The 25595-nt window shown below is 41.4% G+C and overlaps 1 protein-coding gene and 1 pseudogene across 1 annotated transcript; one reads left to right on the top strand and one right to left on the bottom strand.

Annotated features, from left to right (window-relative positions):
- Window positions 1-6338: 6338 nt before the first annotated feature.
- On the bottom strand, window positions 6339-7950 carry LOC102829557 (annotated as a pseudogene).
- Window positions 7951-10400: 2450 nt separating this feature from the next.
- On the top strand, window positions 10401-11669 carry PIGM (phosphatidylinositol glycan anchor biosynthesis, class M). Its single transcript, XM_006861636.1, has one exon. The coding sequence runs from the start codon at window positions 10401-10403 to the stop codon at window positions 11667-11669; it is 1269 nt and encodes a 422-aa protein (XP_006861698.1).
- Window positions 11670-25595: the final 13926 nt, after the last annotated feature.

Here is a 25595-nt window from a genome sequence, read left to right as displayed (position 1 = left end):
TGTTTGATTTCTTGACTGCTGCTTCTGTGAGTGCTGATAATCGATCCAAAAAGAATGAAGTCCTTAGCAACTTCTATGTTTTCTCCATTCATAAGAATGTTGTTTATTGGTCCAGTGGTGATGATTTTTGTTTTCTTTACATTGAGATGTAAAGGTCACATACTTAGGGTAAAACTAGGTCTTTTACTCCACAGGATCCTTTAGCAAATATTTTTCAAACTTGGTTTTTACAGGACACAATTAAAGAAAAAAAAGGTCAAAACCCAAATATCTAAAAATTGATTTAGCTTAGTCCAGAAGAATCAAGTTACTTTGGATTCAGGGCATTGTCTCTCAGCCAGCGATCACAAGCCCAGTTTCCCTTCCATGTTACCTTGAAGACTTATGGCTACTTTTCCCTTGTGTACCTTCAAGGTTTTATAGGTGCATTCCTTTAATGATCAGAAACAGATCTCGCTGCTGTCCTTTTCTATCTCTGCCCTTAGAAAGGCCTGTTTGTAAATATTCAGCCCTGAATTTCTCTTAAACTAGAAGCAAGGCATTCCAAAGTTACTGACTTGTGTTCCCCAGAAATGGAAAAACAGAGGGAGGAAGAAGAAAATTGGTTCTCTTATAAGCAATACGTATTTATCTACAACATTTAGGAAACACAAATCTGGGGAGCCCTGGTGTGGCACTGTGGGATAATGAGCTGGGCTGTAGGTCAGTTTGAACTTCAAGGTTGGCTGTTCAAACCCACCAGCCACTCCTCGGAAACTCTATACAGGGTCACTATGGGTCAGAACCGACTCGACGGCACTTAAAAGCAACAACAACAATCTAGGTATGAAGTCCTGGTGTGGCACTCTAGGATAAGCATTGGATGGCTAACTGCAAGGTCAGTGGTTCAAACCCACCAGCTGCTCTTTGGAAACCCTCATTATGAGTCAGAACCAATTTGCCAGCAGGTAACAACAACAATAATCTAGGGCTGGAGTCCTGGTGTGGCACTGTAGGATAAGCACTGGAATGTAAGGTAGGTTTGAACTGCAAGGTTGGGGTTCAAACCCACCAGCTGCTCCTTGGAAACTCCATACAGGGTTGCTATGAGTTGGAACAGACTTGATGGTACTAAACAACATAACAACAACAATCTAGGGATGAGTCATAAGACATACAAAGTATATAAGACATATATAAGCATATTCATAGTCCCTAAAAGTTTAAAGAAACTTGGAGATGTGTGAGGAAGACAAAACAAAAACAGATAAATTAACAAGTAGTGTAGGTCAGATAAAACATGCTCTGGTAGTGTAGTGGTTACGAATCGGGCTGCGAACCTCAAGGTCAGCAGTTCGAAACTACCAGTTTCAGAAAGATGAGGATTTCTGCTCCTGTAAAGATTTACAGCCTTGGATACCCTGTGCAGGGTCACTATGAGTTGGCACATGACCACCACCACCAAAAAGAGAAAGATCTCTTTGGGAAACATTACACAGGGACAGTTGGTTCTTGGTAAGGAAAGTGTGGATCTAAGAGGTCTGTTAGAACACATATGACATTACATTCAAGAAAAATCAGCAAACACTGAGTTGCAATTATGTTGAAGATACCATTCAAGTATTTATAATGAACTATAAGGCATGGTACATGCCATTAAGGGATGTACAATCTTATGGGCTTTGTACCTATTATTCCTTCTGCAGAATTCTTCCTACTGCCTACCCTTCTCAACCTTGCTTACTGTTATGGCTAGCTTACATCAAATCCTCTGGAGAGCTATGATTGCGTTACACACACCGCTTTCATGGTACTTAACAAAACAAAAATTGTTCATTACTTGTGAATTTATTTTCACTAATTATGGAGTTGGCGAAGAATATTGACTATACCATGGGCTGTTAGAAGAACAAACAAATCTGTCTTGAAAGAAGGACAGCCTGAATGCTCCTTAGAAATGAGGAGGGTGAAACTTCATCTCACATACTTTGGAAAAGTTATCTGGAGGAACGAGTCCCTGAAGGACATCATAGTTAGAAAAGTAGAGGGTCAGTGGACTAACTAGAGGAAGACCCTCAGTGAGATAGATTGACACAGTGGCTGCAATAATGGGCTCAAACACAGCAATGATTGTGAGGATAGCACAGGACTAATCAGTGTTTTTGCCTAATGCAATACGTAAAAACGATGTACTGCATTAAGCAAATCTGCTGCACAAGACCTTTTTAAAGTGAAGAGCAAAGAGGTCAGCTTGAGGACTAAGGTGTGCCTGATCCAAGCCATGGTATTTTCAATAACTTCATATGCATGTGAAAGCTGGCCAGTGAATAAGGAAGACTGTAGAATTGATGCTTTTGAGTTATGGTGTTGGAGGAGAATATTGAAAGTGCCATGGGCTGCCAAAAGAACCAAGAGATCTGTGTTGGAAGTAGTGCAGCCAGAGTGCTCCTCAGAGGACAGGATGGCCAAACTTCGTCTCTCATACTTCGAACATATTGTCAGAAGGGACCAGTGGCTGGAGAAGGATATCATGTTTGGTAAGGTGGAGGGTCAGAGAAAAAGAGGAAGATCCCCAGCGCGATGGATTGGCCAAGTGGCAGCATCAATGGGCTCAAGCGTGGCAACAGTAGTGAGTTGGCCCAGGATCGGGCAGTATTTCGTTCTGCTGTGCATAGGGTCACTATGAGTCGGTACCGACTCGATGGTACCTAACAACAACAATCAATGTTTTGTTCTAGTGTACATAAGGTTGCTATGAATTGGAACTGACTTGATGGCAAAACATAACAACATAACAATGTCTGCTTCTGTTACTAGATTGAGATTCACTACACTGTGTTTGGTCACCAGTATAGCTTAGCACCACCAGTTTGCCGTACTATGGTGTTTTATGTGTTGCTGTGATGCTGGAAGCTATGCCACCAGTGTTTTAAATACTAGCAGGGTACACTCATGGTGGGACAGGTTTCAGCTGAGCTTCCAGCTAAGACAGAATAAGAAGAGAGACAGACTACTTCTGAACATTTGTTGTTGTTGTTGTTAAGTGCTGTCAAGTCGGTTCTGACTCATAGCGACCCTGTACAGGGTTTCCGAGGGTGTAAATCTTTACGGGAGTAGAAAGCCTCATCTTTCTCCCGCGGAGCGGCTGGTAGTTTCGAACCGCTGACCTTAAGGTTCGCAGCCCGATTCGTAACCACTACGCTACCAGAGCTCTGAACATTTAGCCACGGAAAACTTTATGAATAGAAGTGGAACACTGTCAGCTAGCACCAGAATATTGAATATTAAAACATGATGAAGAGCACCAGAGGATTGTCAGATAGAGTGCTGGAAGATGAGCTCCTCAGGTCAGAAGGTACTTAAAATATGACTGGGGAAGAACTGTCTCATCAGAATACAGTTGACCATGATGACGTGATATCCCATGATAAGGCTTTCAGGGCCTTCATCTTCTGATGGGGCATAGCTAAAAATGAGTAGAAACAGCTGTAAGCATCCATTAGTAATCATAACATGGAATGTATGAAATATGAATCTATTTTTGGAAAAATTGGAAGTTATCAAAAATGAAATGGAACTCAAAAAGATCAATAGCCTAGGCATTAGTCAGCTGAAATGGATTGGTATTGGCCATTTTGAATCTGACAATCATATGATTCTGGAATTGACAAATTGAACAGGAATGGTGTCACAGTCATCATCAAAAAGAGCATTTCAAGACCTATCTTGAAATATAATGCTGTCTGTGATAGAATAATATCCATATGCCTACAAGGAAGACCAGTTTATATCACTATTCAAATTTACACACCAACCACTGAAGCCAGTGATGATGAAACTGAAGAATCATATCAACTTTTTTCAGATTGAAATAGATCAAACATGCAATTAAGATGCATTCATAATTACAGGTGATTGGAAGTTAGGAAACAAAGACGAAGGATACATAGTTGGAAAATATGGCCTTGGTGACAGAAATGATGCTGAACATAGTATTATAGAATTTTGTAAGACCAATGGCTTGTTCATTTCAATCAATATAAAAGACAACTATACATATGGACCTCACCAGATGGAATACACAGAAATCAAATTGACTATACCTGTGGAAAGAGATGGTGGAAAAACTCAATATCATCAGCCAAAACAAGGCCAGGGAAAGACTGTAGAATAGACCATCAATTGCTCATATGCAAGTTCAGGCTGAAGCTAAAGAAAATTAAAACAAGTCCATGAAAGCCAAAGTTTAACCATGAACATATTCCACCTGAAATTAGAAATCATCTCAAGAACAGATTTGATGCATTAGACACTAATGACCAAAGACCAGAAGAGTTGTGGGATAACATCAAGAACATCATATATGAAGAAAGCAAAAGGTCATTAAGAAGTCAAGTTAGAAGGAAAATGCCAAAATGGATGTCAGAAGAGACTCTGAAACTTGCTGTTCAGTGTAGAGATGCTAAATGGAAGAAATGAGGAAGTCAGAGTTGAAGAGAAAAATTCAAAGGGCAGCTTGAGAAGACAGCCAAGTATTATAATAAAATGTTCAGAGACCTGGAGTTTGAAAACCAAAAGGGAAGACCATGTGCTCAGCATTTCACAAGCTGAAAGAACTGAAGTAAAAATGCAAGCCTCAACTTGCAATATTGAAGGATTCTAGGGGCAAAATATTGAATGATGCAGAAAGCATCAAAAGAAGATGGAAGGAGCACACAGAGTTACTGTACCAAAAAGGAATGGACTATGTTCAACCATTTCAAGAAATAGCATATGATCAAGAGTCAATGGTACTGGTGGAAGAAATACAAGGTGCACTGAAGGCACTGGCAAAGAGCATGACTCTAGGAATTGTTGGAATACAAATTGAAATCTTTCAACAAATCGATGCAGCACTAGAGACACTCACTCATCTACACCAAGAAATTTTGAAGGCAGTTACTGATGGGAAGAGATTCATATTTGTACCCATCATGAAGAGAGGTGACCTAATGGAATTCAGAAATCATTGCACAATATCATTACTTTCACATGCATGTAAAATTTTGGTAAAGATAATTTTTAAAAATTGATACAACAGTACATTGACAGGGAACTGTCAAGGTTCAAGCCGGATTCAGATTCTCTATTGGTATGAAAAGGCTTTCGACTGTGGATCATGACAAGCTATGAACAACATTGCGGAGAACGAGTATTCCAGAACACTTAATCATGCTCATAGGGAATCTGTACATAGACCAAAAGGCAGTTACTCAAACAGGACAAGCGTTTAAAATTAGGAAGGGTGTGCACTAGGGCTGTATTTCTTTCTTTTTTATCTTTTACCATACTTATTCAATCTGTATGAAGAGCAAATATTCTGAGAAAATGGATTTTATGCAGAAGAATGTAGCATCAAGATTAGAGGAAGTCTCACAAGCAACCTTGTTTGCTGAAAGAGAAGAGGTTTTAAAATGCTTACTGATGAAGATCAAAGACCACAACCTTCAGTATGGGTTGCCCCTCAATGTGAACAAAAATCCTCACCACTGGACCAATAAATATCATTATGACAAATGGAGAAAACATTGAAGTTGTAGTCTTTTTTTACATTTCTTTTAAGAATTTTTAATGTAAAGCCATTTTTTAAACATAGACAAACCACAAGATGAAAACGAAGGCAACAGAAAAACCAGTCAACTTTTCACAACCCCCAAAATCAGTACAATGATAAAAACAATTTAGAAATGAGTGTAAAAGCCAAGTGGCAGCTCTGCGTTCTAATACCCAAAAAGACGTGGGCTCTCAATTTCAAATCAATCTTTTTAAGGTATGAGGTTACAGAAATCATGTTCAGGGTACAAGTCAAATTCGGGGTCTTATCCCATTTGGGTCATGAATGCTTCCCCAAAACGACCTTTTGAAATTGGGCCACTGAGAGAGACAAAACGTTTGTTCATTCTATACGTTTTCATCCAACTTTACTTGGGCTGAGTACACATGAAATGTGCTTTTAATTCATAAAAATCACAGTGGATAGCGGCAAAGGATTGGGAGGGCATGGGGAGGAGAATCTGATCATTCACATTGTGATTATTCTGCACAGAATCTGATCATTCACATTGTGATTGTTCTGCACACTGAGGAAAGACAATTCACACTTGGAAACCTTCCAGACTTCCCTTTTGAGAGAACCGAAACAAGCCCAAGGGAGCTGGCCCACACACTTCCCCACCCCTCTAGACAAGTGGGTGACCCTTGTACACAGAAAACTGAAATCGGTATGGCAGCAAGAGAGTTTGGATAGCAAGGAAACGTTTGTAAACGGGTTTTTGATCGTGCTCTTGTCCCCAGAGTTCAGGGTGTAGGCCCCCCATCTTTCAGTAGTGCTTCTCCTGGAGGTAGTCATTCATTTTGTTCGGCAAAGGCAGTTTCCGGATCAGGTCTATTCTGGTGTACTGCTGGAACACAAAACGGCACAGGTACTGCAGGGAGCGAACTTGCATGAACTTCAACACCGGATTGGTAGGCCTGACCGGGTACAGGTGGCCGAGCCGGGCAGCCGGGACCTCGAGTAGCAGAAGGCTCCGTTTTCTGAGTCCCGGATCGAATGTTCGATGAGGTCGACGATGGACGTGTGTCCTTCCACGTCCGGCTGCTCGTAGAAGCTGAACCTCCCGTTGGAGTGCTCAATCCTGGTGTGCAGCGTCTTGCCGTGGGAGCGGAATCTCAGGCTGAGGAGGTACCGGTCGTCGTCGGAGCTGTCCCGGACTAAGAAGGAGCCGTCCAGCACGTTGGCCAGCTTTACCTCGGCCTCCCAGCGCGTGATGGGGCCCTAGTACCATCCTTGTTTGGCCATTTCCTTCAGCTCCTCAGTCAGGCTGGTCACCACCATGGGCCCGCTGCTCTGCACTGAGTCATAGACTCGTGCCACCCCGGGGGCAGAGTTGGGGTCAAAATTCAAATGGCAGCGCACACGCACACTTTCAGACACGTAGGCGTCAGCGCCCAGGAGCCCGCTGAAGTTCCTTTGGACTTGATGGTTCTGCATCGGAGGTAGCAAAGGTGAGAGTGGGGGGCCGTCCTCGTGCCTGGCGTGGGGGCTCTGCAGCAGGACCCCCGTGGTGCCCATCAAGCAGGCTGTTTACTGGCTGCTCTGCAAAGACTTGGGCGCCGGTGCCCAGCTCCTGTTCCACCTGCTCCACCTGGCCCTCCTCTTCCGGGAAGATGCTCCCTCCCCCTGGTGGGGGCACGGCGGAGACTTCCATTGGGAAGTCCAGACAGAACCTCCGAGGCCCCCCCCACCCAGAGGGTACATCCCCTCGTCTAAAGGCACAGTGTACTGGATGTAGTCCTGAGGCACGAGTCCTATGACGACAGGCACGTGTTCGTCCAGGTCCAGGTGCAGGTCGGCGTTCTTCAGGGGGCTGCTCTGAGCCTGGCACAGGGATCCGGGCTGCAGCTCAGGGAAGTCCTTGTGGACTCCGTTGAGGGCTGGGCTGGGGCTGGACGAGAGGACCAGGACTTTAACCCACACCTCCATCTTGATGCATGTCTCCTCTGAGGCAGTGGGCCGCAGGGGCCAGAGCGTCGGGCTGTAGTGGTGGTTACGCAGCGACGTGGAGCGCAGGGGCCTCTGGGCCGGGACGTCCTTGAAGACAATGGGGGCAGACGAAGAGGAGAAGGTCTCCTCGCCTGCGGAGCTCCCCGACGGTGCGGAGCCCTTGTCCCTCAGCTTCTGCTTGGCCGAGATCCGCCTCTTCAGCGTACCCATGAGACTTTCGCTCTTGGATAGGTTCTTACCCCTCTTGCCTTCTTCGCTGTGGATGTCGCAGGTGGCCATCTCTTTTCTGTAGCAGCTCCCAAATAGGGACTCATCTCTCCCAAAGTCACTGGCAAGCGACGGCTGCTGCACGACCATGAAATCGTTTTCTTCTTTGCTTTATTCAAGTTAAAAGACTCCCGGAAGGTCTTGAGACTAATTTTCTTCATTATGACTGGTCACCTATACTGGGGGGATCAATCTCTCTCTGGGACCTCGGCCCCAGACATCAGAAGAGGCTGCAAAGCTGCATCTATGGGTTTTGTCAGCTTCATGGAACCTCCCGAGCCATTTTCTGGCCGGCTCCGCTTCCTCGGCCCACGTCGGTACCGAAATTGTAATATTTTTGCCTGGATCCACTATCAACACTCTTGGAAGCAGCAGTCAAGAAATCAAATGACGTATTTCCTTAGGCAAATCTGCTGCACAAGACCTACTTAAAGTGTCGAAGAGCATAGATGTCAGTTTGAGGACTAAAGTGTGCCTGCTCCAAGTCATGATATTTTCAGTAGCTTCATGTGCATGTGAAAGTTGGACAGTAAATAAGGAAGACTGTAGAAGAATTGATGCATTTGAGTTATGGTGTTGGAGGAGAATATTAAAAGTACCATGAATGGATAGAAAAACAAACAAATCTCTTTTGGAAAAAGTACCATCAGAATGTTCCTTGGAAGCCAGGATGGTGAGACTTAGTCTCTCGTACTTCGGACATACTGTCAGGAGGAATCCATCCCTGGAGAAAGACATCATGCTAGGTAAAATGGAGGGTCAGTGACAATGAGGAAGATCCCCAACAAGATGGTTTGGCACAGTGGCAGCAGCAATGGCCTCAAGCTTAACAATTGTGAGGATGGCACAGGACCAGGAAGTGTTAGAGGTCGCTGAGTTGGAACTGACTCAGCGGCACCTAACAATAACAACAACAGGCCATACACGATGCTGGGTGCTAAGCTGTTGTTGTTAAGTGCTATTGAGTTAGTTTTGACTCATAGCGACGTTGTGTAGGGTTCCCAAGGAGCGCCTGGTGAACTTGAACCGCCAACTTTGCGGTTCAAACCGCCTTGCAGTCCAGTGCATTAACTCACAGCGCCACACCAGGACTCCATGGCCTGTAAAAATGTTCAATAAATGTAGTAGAAGGAGGGAAGGAAGGAAGGAAAAGAGAGGACTTGCCTAATGTTAACACAGCTAGAACACAATGCAGCAGGTATATCTTGTTAAATCACTATAAAAAATTTAGGTGATGTATCTCATAAGGTATAGCATAAAAACTGTTACAAAATAAAGAAAAATAAATACTACTATTCTGGGGAGGCAAAAATCTGATAAAAACACAGAAATAAACAAAAAAAAATAGTTATTACAAATCAGAATGACAAATGCTGTAATAAAGGTATGATCAATAAGTTACAAACTCAGTGATGATAGGCAAGGAGCCCTGGTGGCACTTTAGCTAAGCACTGGACTGCTAATGGCAAGGTCTGCAGTTCCAGTCGTTATGAGGAGAAAAGATTCTGTGAATCAGAACCGATTGGACGCTGTAGGGTTTTGGTGATACTAGGCACTGGGCAGGGCTTTTATGAGCACGGAAGGGTCTTCAGTGAGTGATTTTCTTAAGTTTAGACACCCTCTCTTTCACCTGCTCCAGCCAGTCAATACAGAGAACTGACATCATCCTGTTGAATGCGGAAGTGGGTTGAGAGCCAGGATGTGCTTCTACGTCGTAAGCACTGAGTAGGTGTTTGCCAGAGTGAACATAAACTTGGCTGAAGGAATGACATACGAAGGCACTGAATGAGACATGAGGGTTGTTGTTGTTGTTGTTGTTATGTGCCATCGAGTCGGTTCCGACCCATAGCGACCCTGTATAGGGTTTCCGAGGGTGTAAATCTTTACGAGAGTAGAAAGCCTCATCTTTCTCCTGCGGAGCAGCTGGTATAAGAGTTTAAAAACCCTCCACGTAGGGTTGCCAGATGAAATACGGGCTGTCCAGCTAAATTTGAATTTCAGAAAAGCGGATAATTTTAAAAACAAGCACGTCCCAAACACTGCTAGGGGTATACACACTCCGGGTCTCTTCAACTCATCCTAATCTGAAAGCCGAGAGGCAAAAATCCCCCACGATTACTGCGTGGAAGACCGATGCATGTAGTCACAGAGCTCCAGCAAGTGGCGGAGGTCTGACTCCGCTGATCGGAGTTTGGGAAAGGAAGGATAAAATCAGTCACGCACAAAAAACAACAACAAAAAAAACCCCCGAAAAAAAAAAAACAAAGAAAGCTCGCCTGGTTCTGTAATAATCCAGTCAGTGTACACCTTACTAGTAAACAGACAGAGACCGGAAATCCCGCCCCTCCTGGAGGAAGGAGTTGGGAAGGGCGAGAGCCAATCTAGTTGAAGATAATTTCTCGACTGGCGCGATTGATAACCCCGCGCTGGGACTACAACCGGAAGCATTATTGGGGCGGAGCCTCACACCGGAAGTGGCTATCCCAGAGTTTCGGTTGGCTTCCTCTCTAGTCGGAAATGCTCGAGAGAACTGCTGTGGGGAACCGAAGGGAATGTTAAGTCTTCGAAGGCACTCTACCTCTGGGCTGAGTGGCTGTCGCGCACTAAGATCATGAGCCCGAGCAAGCACTGCGGAGAATTGTTTCTGAAGCTGCGGGTGCCTCCCGCCGGGGTTTTTTGTGTGGCCTTCCTTGTTCGTGTCGCCTTGGTTTTCTACGGGGTCTTCCAGGACCGGACCCTGCTCGTGAGGTACACAGATATCGACTATGAGGTCTTCACGGACGCGGCGCGCTTCATCACGGAAGGACGCTCCCCCTATCTGCGGGCTACATACCGCTACACCCCTCTGCTGGGTTGGCTCCTCACTCCCAACATCTATCTCAGTGAACTCTTCGGGAAGTTTCTCTTCATCAGCTGCGATCTCCTCGCTGCTTTCCTCTTATACCGCCTGCTGTTGCTTAAGGGGCTGGGACCCCGCCAGGCGTGTGGCTACTGTGCCTTTTGGCTTCTTAACCCCTTACCTATGGCGGTGTCCAGCCGAGGCAATGCGGACTCGATCATCGCCTCCCTCGTGCTCATGGCCTTGTACTTCATAGAGATCAGGTTTGTCGCATGTGCAGCGCTGTTTTATGGTTTTGCGGTGCATATGAAGATATACCCGGTGACCTATATCCTTCCCATATCTCTCCACTTACTTCCAGAACCTGACCCTGAAGACCTCCGTCCGCCCCACCATTCTCTCAAGGAGCGTTTGTCCAAATTGATGATGAGATTGTGCAGTCGGGACGTGTTGCTCTTTGTAGCTGTTGCTGGACTCACATTTTTAGCTCTGAGCTTTGGTTTTTACTACAAATATGGTTGGGAATTTTTGGAGCACACCTACCTTTATCATCTGACGAGGCGGGACATTCGTCACAATTTTTCTCCCTACTTCTACATGCTATATTTAACTGCCGAGAGCAAGTGGAGTTTCCCCCTAGGAATTGCTGCCTTTCTGCCGCAGCTCGTCTTGCTTTCTGCAGTGTCTTTCGCCTATTACAGAGACCTTGTCTTTTGTTGTTTTCTTCACACGGCCATTTTTGTGACTTTTAACAAAGTCTGCACCTCCCAGTACTTTCTTTGGTATCTCTGCCTTCTGCCTCTTGTGATGCCTCTTGTGAGGATACCTTGGAAGAGAGCTCTAGTTCTCCTAACGTTATGGTTTATAGGGCAGGCCTTATGGCTCGTTCCTGCTTATGTTCTTGAGTTTCAGGGAAAGAACACTTTTCTGTTTATTTGGTTAGCTGGCTTGTTCTTCCTCCTTATCAACTGTTCCATCCTGATTCAAATTATTTCCCATTATAAGAAGGAACCCGGGACAGAGAGAATCAAATATGACTAATGTGCATGCCAGCTCTACCACATTCTGTCTATTATGAATTTATTGTTCTGAGTGGACCAGGAACAAATTTGGGAATTAATTAGAGCTTCTTAAACACTCCACTGAAAGTTCAATTTGGAGCATAAAACCCGTGCCAAAAGAAATTAAAATGAGTGTTTTTCTTACATAGAAAGAGGACTCAGTCATTGAGGTCTACCCTCTAGTTGAGGTTAATTGTTTGAAAATGAGAAGCCTGCTGATGAAGCTATAAGGTGCTAAATGAGAACTGACTCTTACAGAAAAATAGGAACACAGTTTGAGATACAAAATCAAACATAGTTTTCATTCCATTGTACTATCCTAAATTTTTAAGCATCTCCTGATAATAGAGTACCATTTAGTTTTTGTTTTGTTTTTTGGTATTAAACGTGTTTTTTTTTTTTTGACTTTTTAATGTGAATTGAGTGAAGGTTTACAGACAATATCATCAGTTAAAGTTGACAAATCGTACATTTTGACTACCATTTAGTTTTATACAAAAAAAGGATTAAATTAAAATTTATCTGTCTTTAGACCTGAGTTATTAAATTTTTAAAAAATATCTTACTTTTGATGTTTGATGTCCTTAAGAAGCACACACCGAACTGTTAGGACACATTAGTATGTTTTTACCCTGTTTTTAATTTTCTGACTGCTAAAATGTTTCACCTAAAATTTGTCAAGTGTTGAAAAAATGGATATCAATACATTATAGGTGATACAATTGTTAGTAAGGCATTTCCTAGCTTGTACATAGCATAGTGGTTATAAATAAGGCTGCGAGCCACTAGGTCAGCGGTTCGAAACCACCAGCTGTTCCACGGGAGAAAGATGAGGCTTTCTGCTCCCGTAAAAATTTACAGTCTCAGAAACCCTGAACAGGGTCGCTATGAGTCAGAACTAACTCCAGGACACATAGCAACAACAAAAACCTCATTTATGAAAATTCCATGATAGAAATAGATCAATGTAATGAGGTTCTTGGGAAACAAGAATTGTTCTAAGGAGCCACTAAGAGCCCTGATGGTTACAGTGGGTTAAACATTGGACTGCTAACCATGAGGTTGGCAATTCAAACCCACTACTTACCAACTCCACGGCACATAACAACAACAACAACAACTTCGTGGGAAAAAGATGAGGCTGGCTGATATTGTAAAGAGTTAATCTTGGAAAGCCTAAGGAGCCTCTGTCCTATAGGGTCGCTATGAGTCAGAATTGGCCTGGTGGCAGTGGGCTTGGTTTTGTTTTAGAAGGAGCCATTCATCATCTAGACTAGGGCACTGGGGGAGATACTGTGAAAATGAATAGTAAGTGTTGTTAAGTGCCGTTGAGTCGATTCCGACCAATAGGGACCCTGTATAGGATTTTCAAGGAACAGCTAGTGAGCTTGAACTGCCGACCTTGCAGTTCAAACAGCTTTGCAGTCTGGCACATTAACCCACAGCATCACACCAGGACTCCTCCTAAGTGTATAGATCTCCCTAATCACTGTTTCCAAGGAAAAAACTTTCTGAATTTCAAACAACTTAAAAAATAATTAAAAAAAAAACAACCCCATCTATGTTGGAAACTCCCTAAAACTAAAATGCTGTAACAATATATGAGTATGATTTTATAATTTAGGGTTTTAAAAAAAGATGAGTAATTTAACAGCATTATAACTTTCAGATTAAAAATTTTTTAAAAAGCTCCAGAAAAGTAGTCTATTTCATGTTAGTTCAGGTCTAAAGAAGTCTTTGAGAATAAGATGTCCTATCCTGGTGTAGGGAGTCCTGGTGTGGAGCTGTGCATTAATGCACCAGACTACAAAGGCGGTTGAACTGCAAGGTCGGCGGTTCAAGCTCACCAGCTGCTCCTCAGAAACCCTATATAGGGTCGCTATGGGTTGGAACCTACTCAGCGGCACTTAACAACACAACAACTTCCTGGTGTAGCACTGTAGGATAACCACTTCTAACCCTAAATTGAGTGGTTCAAACCCCACCTGTGCCTTAGAAACTCTATACAGGGTTGCTATGAGTCGAAATCGATTCGATGGCACTTAACAACATAACCAAACCCACAACCATCAAGTCAATTCCAACTTATAGCAACCCTATGGGACCAGAATGCTCCCAAGACTGTAATTCCTTGTAGGACGGCCTCAGCTTTCTCCTTCTGAGGGGCTGGTGGGTTTGAACTGTCAACTTTGTGTTTAGGAGCACACTTTTGCACTGACACACACAGGGCCACCATGAGTCGGAACCAACTCAATGGCAGCTTTTTAAGTGCCATTGATGTGATTTCGACTCATAGCGATCCTGTGTAGAGTTTCTGAGTAGCGGGTGGTGATTTTGATGCTAGCAACAAGAGTACATTTACTTAATTTTGCTTTGTAACAATCTAAGCAATTTTGTTTATTTTTGGTGTTTTACTTTTCATACGTGGAGTCCTGGTATGGTGCTGTGGGTTAATGCTCTGGACTGCAAGGCCAGTTTGAATCGCTTAAAGCTCACCAGTTGCTCCTTGGAAATCCCTATACAGGGTTGCTGTGAGTTGGAACCAACTTGATGGCCACTTAACAAAAGCAACAACAAGTTTTCATACTTAGCACTGACATTCTGAATAGTCGTTCACATGGATGCTCACGTGGTTAATGTATCATTCAACTATTGAGAGTGTGGTGGCACCATATAGTAAGCACTGGACTTACTACAAAGTCCACGGTTGGAACCCACCAGCCACTCTGTGGGAGAAAGATGAGACTTTCTGAGAAGATTTAAAGCCCCAGAAATGCTATACAGGATAGGATAAAGTACTGAACCACAAGGTCAGTTTAAACTGCAAGGGCATCTGTTTGAACGCAAGGTCAAGCAGCTCCTTGAAAACCCTCTACAGGTTCACTATGAGCACTAAATACCAACAACGTGAGTTGGAATAGACTATGGGATTAACAACAGCAGCTTCTACTAATATGCTTTTAGGATTGCTTCCAATTTTTAATAGTCTAAATAGGACTAAACATTTCCATGTTTTTAGCTGTTCCCTTATGATACTCATTTCCTTGTAACTTTTTTTTTTCATTTATTTGATAAAAGGTTATTGTTAATATCCAATTATATAAATACTTCTACAACTCAATAACAAAAAGACACATACTTAATCCAAAAAATGGTCAAAGGACTTGAATAGGCATTGTTTTCTAAACAATATGTACAAATAACCAATGAGCACAAGAAAAATAGCTCACATCTAAGAAAGCAAATTGCTAGGATTTTTTGTTTTTACTGTGAATTAACGATACTAAAAAAGTAACTAAAGAGGAAAATAACTAGTCCCCTCTGTTTAGAACACAGACTAATTTCAGAACTATCCCTCTGATGCTATTAAGGCTTAATTGTAAAATGAGTACATTGGTTTTACAGAATGGTGTAAGGGCAAAAAAAAATTATGGAGCATATAAACCAAAGTGCTCTATAATCTTAGGTATTATTATAAGGTTAATAAAGAAACAAGATCATCAATTTTACATTCAACAAATCAGCACTTTGTTTCATCTCAGTGATTGCGACGCGACCCCCTCCATGCAACAGTTGATCCCACTTTCTACCTGTGGTTCCTATTTCCATTCCACCCACCTTCCCGTCCCTTCTCAACTTTGCCTTGTGACATTCTTGGGCATCAGTAGAATTCTGCTGGCATCTTTAGAGAATATGGTAACTTCAGATCCTGCTCTGCACACAATTCTCTTAGAAACTGCAGGCTGTTTGTAAGAGATGCTAAGGGCATTTTGCAATTTATATAGATTATAAAATATTTAAGGAGTTAAAATATTTTATTTGTTCTTTGGGGGTATTTTTAAAATATAATTTTGTTTTCTGGCTTGTAAAATATTTGTCTTTTGTAGTTTGCAATCCATTGGGTTTCTTTGTTTCTTTATTAACTTTATAATTATACCTAAGATTATAGAGCACTTTGGTTTATATGCTCCATAATTTTTTTTGCCCTTACACCATTCTGTAAAACCAATGCACTCATTTTACAATTAAGCCTTAATAGCATCAGAGGGATAGTTCTGAAATTAGTCTGTGTTCTAAACAGAGGGGACTAGTTATTTTCCTCTTTAGTTACTTTTTTAGTATCGTCAAAATATCTCTATTTCTAAATAAATTTCTTAAATTAAACACATTGAAAAGACTAATATTCCACCCCTTCCTCTCAAAAAAGAAAAAAAAAATCTTAAGAATTTGTCTTAAAATCATATATTTTAGTTACTTCTCAACATTTAGGCTGAATGACTGTACTGACATAACATTGCTTCAAATGCCTTTTAGTTGACTTATAGTTGATTATAGTAATTTCTCCAACATGCATAGCTACAAGAGAAATTTGCAAATGAACAGAACAGTAAATTAGAGCAATCCCTAGTGGCACAAACATGTAAATGCTCAGCTACCAACTGAAAAGTTGGTGGTTCAGACCCACCCAGAAATGCCTTAAAGAGAAGCCTATTGATCTATTTCCGAAAGCTTACAGCTTTGAAAATCCTATGGAACAGTTCTACTCTGCACATGTTGTTAAGTGTCATTGAGCTGGTTCCAACTCAGTGACCCTGTATAAGGTTTCCAAGGAGTGGCTGGTGAGTTTGACCCATTAACCTTGCAGTTAATAGTCCAGTGCTTATCCAACAGCGCCACATCAGGACTCCAACTCGACACACATTGAAATCGACTCATTGGCAATGAGCAACCATCTCCGTAACCCAACCATTTGTGCTATGACTTGAAAAGGAAAAAAATGGAAAATACCACCTGGACAGTTACTAAATGCAACCTCTTTGATGCCAATGCCCCCACAGTGCTATATTAAGAAAATGTAAAATATGATCCATATACCCACCTCTATAAATTCAACAATTAACATCTGGCTATATTCGCTTTATATGTATTTTATTATATATATATTGAACTGTGAAATTTCAAATATCTTTGACCTTCACCACTGAATGCATCAGCATGTATTACTTAAAATAGTATTGTGTGTCATTGAGTTGGTTCCGACTCATTGCAACCCTGTATAGGGTTTCCAAGAGTGGCTGGTTGATTTGATCTGCTGACCTTTCAATTACTAATTCAGTGCTTTTCTACAGTGCCACACCTAAAATAAGTTTACAAAACCATAATTATATTTGTTGTTAAGTGCCATTGAGTCAGTTCCGACTCATAGAGACCTTGTATGGGGTTTCCAAGGAGCAGCTAGTGGGTTTGAACTACCAACCTTGTGGTTCAAATTCCAGTGCTGATCCTACAGCACCACACCAGAAGTTATACCTAAGAAAATGAGTAATACTGTTCTAATATGTATGATATATATATATATAGTTGTTAAGTGCCATCGAGTCGGTTCCGACTGGGTGCTTGGGATAAATCACTTGACCACAAGGTAGGTTTGAACCACAAGATCAGTGGTTCAAACTCACCAGCTGCTCTTTGGAAACCCTATACAGTATTGCTATGAGTCAGAACCAACTTGATGGCACTTAACAACAATAACAACAACAGTATGATTTAACATTCTGCCCATTTTCAAGTTTCTCCAGTTATGTTTAATCTTAAGGACACACAGTCTTGGATCTCAAAGAGTCCTTGGAAGAAAGAGCATGGTAGATCCAATAGATCTTGGCTGAAAGCAGAGAATATCAGAAAGATGTTTACCTGTGCTTTATTGACTATGCAAAGGCTTTCAATTGTGTGGATCATGACAAGCTATGGACAACACTGTGAAGTATGAGTATTCCGGAACACTTAATTGTGCTCATGAGGAATCTGTACCTGGACCAAGAGGCAATTGTTGGAAAAGAACATGGGAACACTGAATGGTTTAAAATCAAAGGCGTGGGACAAGGTTGTATTCTTTCACCATACTTACTCAACCTGTATGCTGAGCAAGTAATCTGAGAAGCCGGGTTCTATGAAGAAAAACGTGGCATCAGGATTGAAGGAAGACTCATTAACAACCTGCGATATGCAGATGACACAACCTTGCTTGCTGAAAGTGAAGAGGACTTAAAACATTTACTGATGAAGATCAAAGAGCACCAGCCTTCGGTATGGCTTACATCTCAATGTCATGAAAACAAAAATCCTCACCACTGGACCAATAAACAACATTTTTCTCAATGGAGAAAATATTGACATTGTCAAGGACTTCATTCTTCTTAGATCAACTGTCATGGAAGCAGCAGTCAAGAAATCAAACGACGTATTGCATTAAGCAAATCTGCTGCATAGGAACTTTTTAAAGTGTCGAAGAGCAAAGATGTCAGCTTGAGGATTAAAGTGTGCCTGACCCAAGCCATGGTATTTTCAATAACCTCATATGCATGTGAAAGCTGGACAATAAATAAGGAAGATCGTAGAAGAATTGATGCATTTGAGTTATGGTGTTGGAGGAGAATATTGCAAGTGCCATGGGCTGTCAAAAGAACCAATAGATCTGTTTTGGAAGAAGTACTGCCAGAGTGTTCCTTAGAGGCCAAGATGGTCAAACTTCGTCTCTCATACTTAAGACATATTGTCAGTAGGGACCAGTCGCTGGAGAAAGGAGATCATGTTTGGTAAGGTGGAGGGTCAGAGAAAAAGAGGAAGACCCCCAATGAGATGGATTGGTCAAGTGTCAGCATCGATGGACTCAAGCGTGGCAACAATAGTGAGCTTGGCCTAGGATCAGGCAGTGTTTCATTCTGCTGTGCATAAGGTCACTATGAGTCTGTACTGACTCGATGGTACCTAACAACAATAACAACAACATGGATCAGAACCAACTCAACAGCACTTAACAACAACAAAAATTTTATAGATTAACAAAGAGGCTCAAAAGATTAAGTGACTGCTAGTAAGTGCAGGGAGTCCTGATGTGCTGTAGGATAAGCACTGGACTGCTAACCACAAGGTTAGTGGTTTAAACCCACTAGTTACTCGTTAGAAGCTCTGTTGTTAAGTGCCAACTCATAGTGACCCTTTGTAGGGTTTCCAAGAAACAGGTGGTGGGTTTGAATAGCAGACCTTACAGTTAGCAGTCCATTGCTTATCCTACAGTGCCACACCAGGGCTCCTGGAAACCTTATACAGGGTCGCTATGAGTCACAACTGACTCGATGGCACTTACCAATAGCAACAATAATTGCAGAGTTGAATTTGAAGTGAGTCTAGCCTAGCTAAAATGTCATGCTCTTTCCATCACATTATGTTTTCAATTTTTACAAAGTACCCAGATCCAACAGATGAAGGTAGTTGTAAAATAAATTCAACACTAACAAGTTCCTTCCCAATCATTTTATCTCCTAATCTTTTTTAAAATTGGAATTTACTAGATGTCATTGGATTTGCTTTGTAAATTTTTCTTCTTCTTTGAGACGTAGTTCTCTTGAAGCTGTGTAAAAGTTTCTGTCGTCCCCGAATTCTATTTTAATTATTCCAGACCCTTAGTAATGTCCCACCCCATTACCAAAGCTGCCCTCACCAAATTGAATAATGTCTTTGTTACTGCTGACTTCATTATGCCCCTTCCCTCGATAGCATGGTCTAAATTGATTTATGAAACACATTTTAGCCCAACTGTTTGCAAATACAGCTATGGAAACTATGTGATCACAATCTCCAAAAGACATAATTATTGCTAAATTCTTCTTGATCAATCTGCAGTATCCAGATAGTTAAAAATAATGTCCTTGTCTCAGTATGGCTTTATAGAGCACATACTCAGCTTAGGTTCAAATCCCAGTGCAGTGGCAATTCAAAGGTAGAATTCTGGCCTACATGTGGAGAGCCAGCTTAAGTTCCTGGCCAATATGTCTCTTGCACAGTCCGCCAGTGGAGGCTTGTGTATTGCTAGGATGCTGAACAGGTTTCAGTGGAGTTTCCAGACTAAGGTGAACTAAGAAATTTTTGGTAATCTACTTCTGCAAACCAGCCACTAAAAGCTAGACAGGTCACAACAGTCTAATTTACAACTGATCAGGGGATGACGCAGGACTGGGCAGCCGTTCATTCTGTTGTACGTGGGGTCATCATAAGTTGGAGGCCAACTCGGTGGCATCTAACAATAAACCCTGGACACGATTCTTATATCTTGTTTTCTCACCTGTAAAATGGAGATGATAGTGTAATCCTCCTAGACTTGTTGTAAGCATTAAAGAAATTAACGCAGTCTTCGTATGCTGACACTTTATAAAGCTATTCCCCCTCACTCCCCAGCTTTAGTATCTGTGATAATTGCCTTTAAGGATGGACTTCCTTCTGAACTCTAGATTTAAGCTTTTCTTTCCCAGTCTAATGCATATAAGCAAGGGACTGAATTTACGCTGAATAATTGTTGTAACCACTTGTTCTTAACCACTGTCATGGACTCCATTCTGACTCTTAGCACTCACAGGACCCTACAGGACAGAGTGGAACTGCCCCACAAGGTTTCTAAGGCTGTACATCTTTGTAGAAGCAACCTGTAATCTCTTTTTCCCAAGGCCCAGCTGGTGGGTTTGAACCACTACCTTTCTGTTGGCAGACAGACACTTTAACCACTGTGCCACTAAGGCTCCTAACTACGTGTTACTTACAGAGCTTTCTTTGTCCTAATCTTGATCTGGTTCTTTGAAAGGCTAGTACTTATATGTCTAAATGATATGTACAGGGTCTTCAGATGTCTGGTTATGACTTGACATTGACGTTTTTGAATTTGTGTATTCTTGTCATTGGATTCATGCCCCTGAGTTACACAGCACTTCCTTTCTTCATTGTATTGAGGGGTCATTCAAAGGTTGGTATTTTATAAACGGAAGCACATGTCTTCTGCCTGCTTCCAAAGTATTAGAATAGCATAAGCATTTATTCAGCTTGGGTCTAGGAGAATCATTCATCTAGTCAAAGCAAGCATTCATAGTCATTATTCTGAACAAAAACCAGACTAAATGGGAACTTTTCTAGCTGCTCAGACACTTTGCTAATTGCCATGTCTGCTATGTAAAATGAAATGACACTTATAATGACTATTTAAAAATAACTTTGAACATGAATATTTGAAGCTCGGTTCATTTCACAAAGGAAAAAATTTTAACCTTCTTTGTTCTCCATTCATCTGGCAATTATTTATAGACTCAAACAATCCCTGTGCGAACTCACGTAACACATGAGTAAGACAAAGCCCATACTATTGAAGAGTTAATAGATACATAATCCTACTAATAAAATACTAGATGAGACTCCATTAAATTCCCAGCTGGTGCTGTGAGTTTTAAGTGGAGAATATTACCATTTCTGTTTTATAGATAAGAAAATTAAGACTCGGAAACAAAGGAGTTCCCAAGGCCGAACAGTTGTTTGATGGATCAACCAAGAAAAGGGCGCTGTCAGGCATCGTGATGACGTGGCACTGGAGTAGAGACCTGAAGAAAGGGAGGTGAGGACATGACAGCCAAGTCACTATCAGTGGAAGACCATACCTTGTTGAGTGAAAAGCAGTGCAAGGACCTTTGTGTTTGCTGTTGTTAGGAATCGTTGAGTCAGTTCTGACTGATAGTGACCTCATGCACAACAGAACAAAACACTGCCCAGTCCTGCGTCATCTTCACAATCCTTGTTAAGTTTGAGACCATTGCGTCTGCTACTGTGTCAGTCCATCTCGTCAGGGGTCTTCCTCTTTTTCGCTGACCCTCCACTTTACCAAGCATGATATCTTTCTCCAGGGACTGGTCCCTTCTGATAATATGTCCAAAGTATGAGAAACAAAGTCTGGCCATTCTGGCTTCTAAGGAAGATTCTGGCTGTACTTACAGTACAGATTTATTTGTTTGTTCTTCTAGCAGTCCATGATACTTTTAATATTCTCCTCCAACACCATAATTCAAACTTATCAATTCTACTATGATCTTTCTTATTCATTATCCAACTTTCACATGCATCTGAAATTATTGAAAATACCATGACTTGTGTCAGGCACACTTTAGTCGTCAAACTGACATCTTTGCTCTTGAATACTGTAAAGAGGTCTTGCACATCAGATTTGCCTAATGCAATACATCGTTTGATTTCTTCACTGCTGCTTTCATGAGTGTTGATAGTGGATCCAAGCAAAACGAAGTCTTTGACAACTTCAAACTCTTCTCTATTTATCATGATGTTAAATATTTATTAGTTCATTGATGGGGATTTTTGTCTTCTTAACATCGAGGGGCAGCCCATACTGAAGGCTGTGGTCTTTGATCTTCATCAGTAAGAATTTCAAGTCCTCTTCGCTTTCAGTAAGCAAAGTATCATCTGAATATTATAGGTTGTTAATGAGTCTTCCCGCAATCTTGATGCCAGGATTATATGATCTTCATATAATGTACTTCTCAGATTATTTGCTCAGTATACAGGTTGAATAAGTGTGGTGAGAGAATACAATCTTGGCTCACACTTTTCCTGATTTTAAACCATTCAGTGTCCCCTTCTTCTGTTTGAATGACTGCCTTTTGGTCTTTGTACAGGTGTGTCATGAGTACAATAAAGTACTCCAGAATACTTATTATCCATAATGTTGTCTATCTTTTGTCATAATTCACACAGTTGAAAGCCTTTGCATAGTCAGTAAAGTACAGGTAAATGTCTTTCTGCTATTTTCTGCTTTCGCCAAGATCCATCTGATGTCAACAATGATATCCCTTGTTTCACATCCTTGTCTGAATCAGGTTTGAACCTCTGACAGTTCCCTGTCAATGTATGGCTGCAGTTGTTTTTGAGTTACCTTGAGCAAAATTTTACTTGTGTGTCATATCAGTGATATTATCTGATTATTTCTGGATTCCGTTGAGTCACTTCTCTTTGTAATGAGCACAAATATGGATCCCTTCCAATCAGCTGGCCAGATAGCTGTCTTTATTGGCATAGATGAGTGAACACCTCCAGTGCTGCAGCAACTTGTTGAAAATTTAAATGTGTATACCATCAATTCCTGGAGCCTTGTTGTTTCGCAGAGTCTTCAGTGCACATCGGACTTCTTCCTCCAACAACATTGCCACTTGATCATGTGCTGTTTCTTGAAATGGTTAGACATTAACTCTTTCTTTTGGGTACAGTGACTCTGTGTATTGTTTTCATCTTCTTTGGATACTTTCTGCATCGTTTAATATTTTGCCCATAGAATTCTTAAATATTGCAAGTTTAGGCCTAATATTTCTTCAGTTCCCTCAGCTTGAGAAATGCTGAGTATGCTCTTCCCATTTGGTTTTCTAACTCCAGGTCTTTGTATATTTCATTATAATATTTGACTTTGTCTTTTTGAGCAGCCCTTTGAAATTTTCTCTTCAGCTCTTTCACGTCCTCATTTCTTCCATTTGTTTTAGCATCTCTATGTTGTAGAACAAGTTTCACAGTCTCTTCTGGCATTCATTTTGAACTTTTTCTTCTTTCTTGTCTTTTTTACTTTCTTCCTGCATTGATGTTCTTGATGTCATCCCACAACTCTTCTGGACTTTGATCTTTAGTGTCTAATGCATCAAATCTGTTCTTGATATCATCTCTAAATTCAGATGGGATGTATTTAAGGTCAAATTGTGGCTCTTGTGGATTTCTTTTCATTTTCTTCAGCTTCAGCTTGAACTTGCATATGAACAATTGATGGTTTGTTCCATAGTCTGCCCCTGGCTTGGTTTTGACTGGTGATATGGAACTTTCCCATGGTCTCTTCTCACATAGATGTAGTCAATTTGATTTCCTTTTATTCCGTCTGGTGAGGTCCATATGTATATAACCGTCTTTTAGTTGTTTAAAAAAGATGTTTGTAATGAAGAAGTCATTGGTATTGCAAATTTCTCTCATGGTCTCCAGCATAATTTCTATCACCAAGGCCATATTTTCCAGCTACTGACCCTGCTCTTTGTTTCCAACCTTTGCATTCCAATCACTAGTTATTATCAATGCATCTTGATTGCATGTTTGATCAATTTCAGACTGAAAAAGTTGGTAGGATTCATCAATTTCATCATCACTGGTTTTAGTGGTTGGAGAGTAAACTTGAATAATAATGGCATTAACTGGTTTTCCATGTAGGCATATGGATATTATTCTATCACAGACAGTATTATACTGCCAGATAGATCTTGAAACACCCTTTTTGATGATGAATATTATGCCATGTCTCTTCAATTTTTCATTCCTGGCAAAAGGAGAATATGACTGATTGGACTAAGAAAGGAGCAGCCAGAATCTAATTCACAGCATCCAGCAAAACAATATGATATTAGTTGAGAAATATTATTAATGTTAGAATTTTTACTGACTTAGAATACAGTGTGGCATTGTAGGATAAGCACTGGACTCGAACTACAGGATCAGCAGTTCAAGCCCACCAGTTGCTCCTCGCAAACTCTACAGAGACACTGTAAGTTGAAACCGACTCAATGGCACTTAACAACCACATAATACTGTAACTTTGAACTCAACTCTGTTCGTTTCCTAGAACTGTCATAGCAAAGCACCAGAAGTGAATGACTTAGAACAACAGAAGATTTATTGCTCACAGTTCTGGATGCTAGAAGTCCATATTCAGATGTCATCAGTGTCATGCTCTCTGAAGTCTCTGGGGGAAGTTCCTTGCTTGTCTCTCCCAGTGTCAGGTTGCCCAGGGTGGTCCTTCATGAGTCTAATCTCTGCCTGGCTCCACACAGCCGTCTTCCTTGCATCTCTGTGTCTCATGTCTTATAAAGACATCGGTCATGTTGGATTGGGACCCACCTACTCTATCTAGTATGACATTATGCTACTTGATAACATCTGCAGAGACCTTATTTCCAATCAAAGTCAAGTTCACAGCTACAGGGGCGTTAAGACTTCAATAAGTCTTTTTTGGGGTATATAGTTCAACCCATAACACTAACTTACTCGGTTTTTTTTTCTGATTTCTATGTGTATGCTAATTTTTAAGGAAGATGAAATATACAAAAATAAAAACCCAAAACAACCCTTTTATTTAAACAGTGCTGCAAAATACTTTCATATACTTTTGAGACATGTTAAGATTTTAATTGAAATCTCATTTTTACAAATGAGAACCTAAGGCTCAGAAATATGCATTTTTTCAGTACCTGATGCAGAACCAGAACGCAGATCTGGTTTCAAATTTACTGGTGCTTTCTCTGTACTACTCTGACCATTTAGCTATAATGTACAGAAGATGAGCAATAGACCCTAGAAATCAGGGAATTCAGGAAAATATCCCAGAGGTCATTTGTTCATCCAATAGACTTTGATGCTTTTGAGTTATGGTGTTGGGGGAGAATATTGAAAGTGCCATGTTTGGTAAGGTGGAGGGTCAGAGAAAAAGAGGAAGACCCCCAATGAGGTAGATTGGCCAAGTGGCAACATCGATGGACTCAAACATGGCAACAGTAGTGAGGTTGGCCCAGGATCGGGCAGTGTGTTGTTCTGCTGTACATAAGGTTGCTATGAGTCAGTACCGACTCAATGGCACCTAACAACAACAGCAAAGGGCCTACTTTGTGCCAGGTGCTTGGCTAGGTTCGAAGTATAAGGATGGTTAAGACAATGGTCTTGTCCTCAAGAGACTCAGTGTCTAATAGAGGAGATGGAAATGTGATTGTAACTCATTAAGCCAATGGCTAATGTAACATACATGTAAAATACCTGAGAGCACATCACTAATCATCCATCAGAGGGACAAAGCTAGCACAGATCCTGTATAATATACGAGGTACTCAGATGTTTACCTTTAATAATGAGCGAGTATTGGGGGCCTTCTTCTTTGTCAACTGCTTCCACCTAGTCTTTCTTTGAAGCTTCTGTGCTTACAGCCACTCAGCGCCTAATCATCCTTTTAATAATCCTCAGTGTAGCTCAGAAGATTTTTTCATGACCTGGCTATTGCCTACATCTC

Source organism: Chrysochloris asiatica, unplaced genomic scaffold (assembly GCF_000296735.1).
Source record: "Chrysochloris asiatica unplaced genomic scaffold, ChrAsi1.0 scaffold00042, whole genome shotgun sequence".
NCBI classification, from domain to species: domain Eukaryota; kingdom Metazoa; phylum Chordata; class Mammalia; order Afrosoricida; family Chrysochloridae; genus Chrysochloris; species Chrysochloris asiatica.
This window is presented reverse-complemented; position numbering and strand designations above follow the sequence as displayed.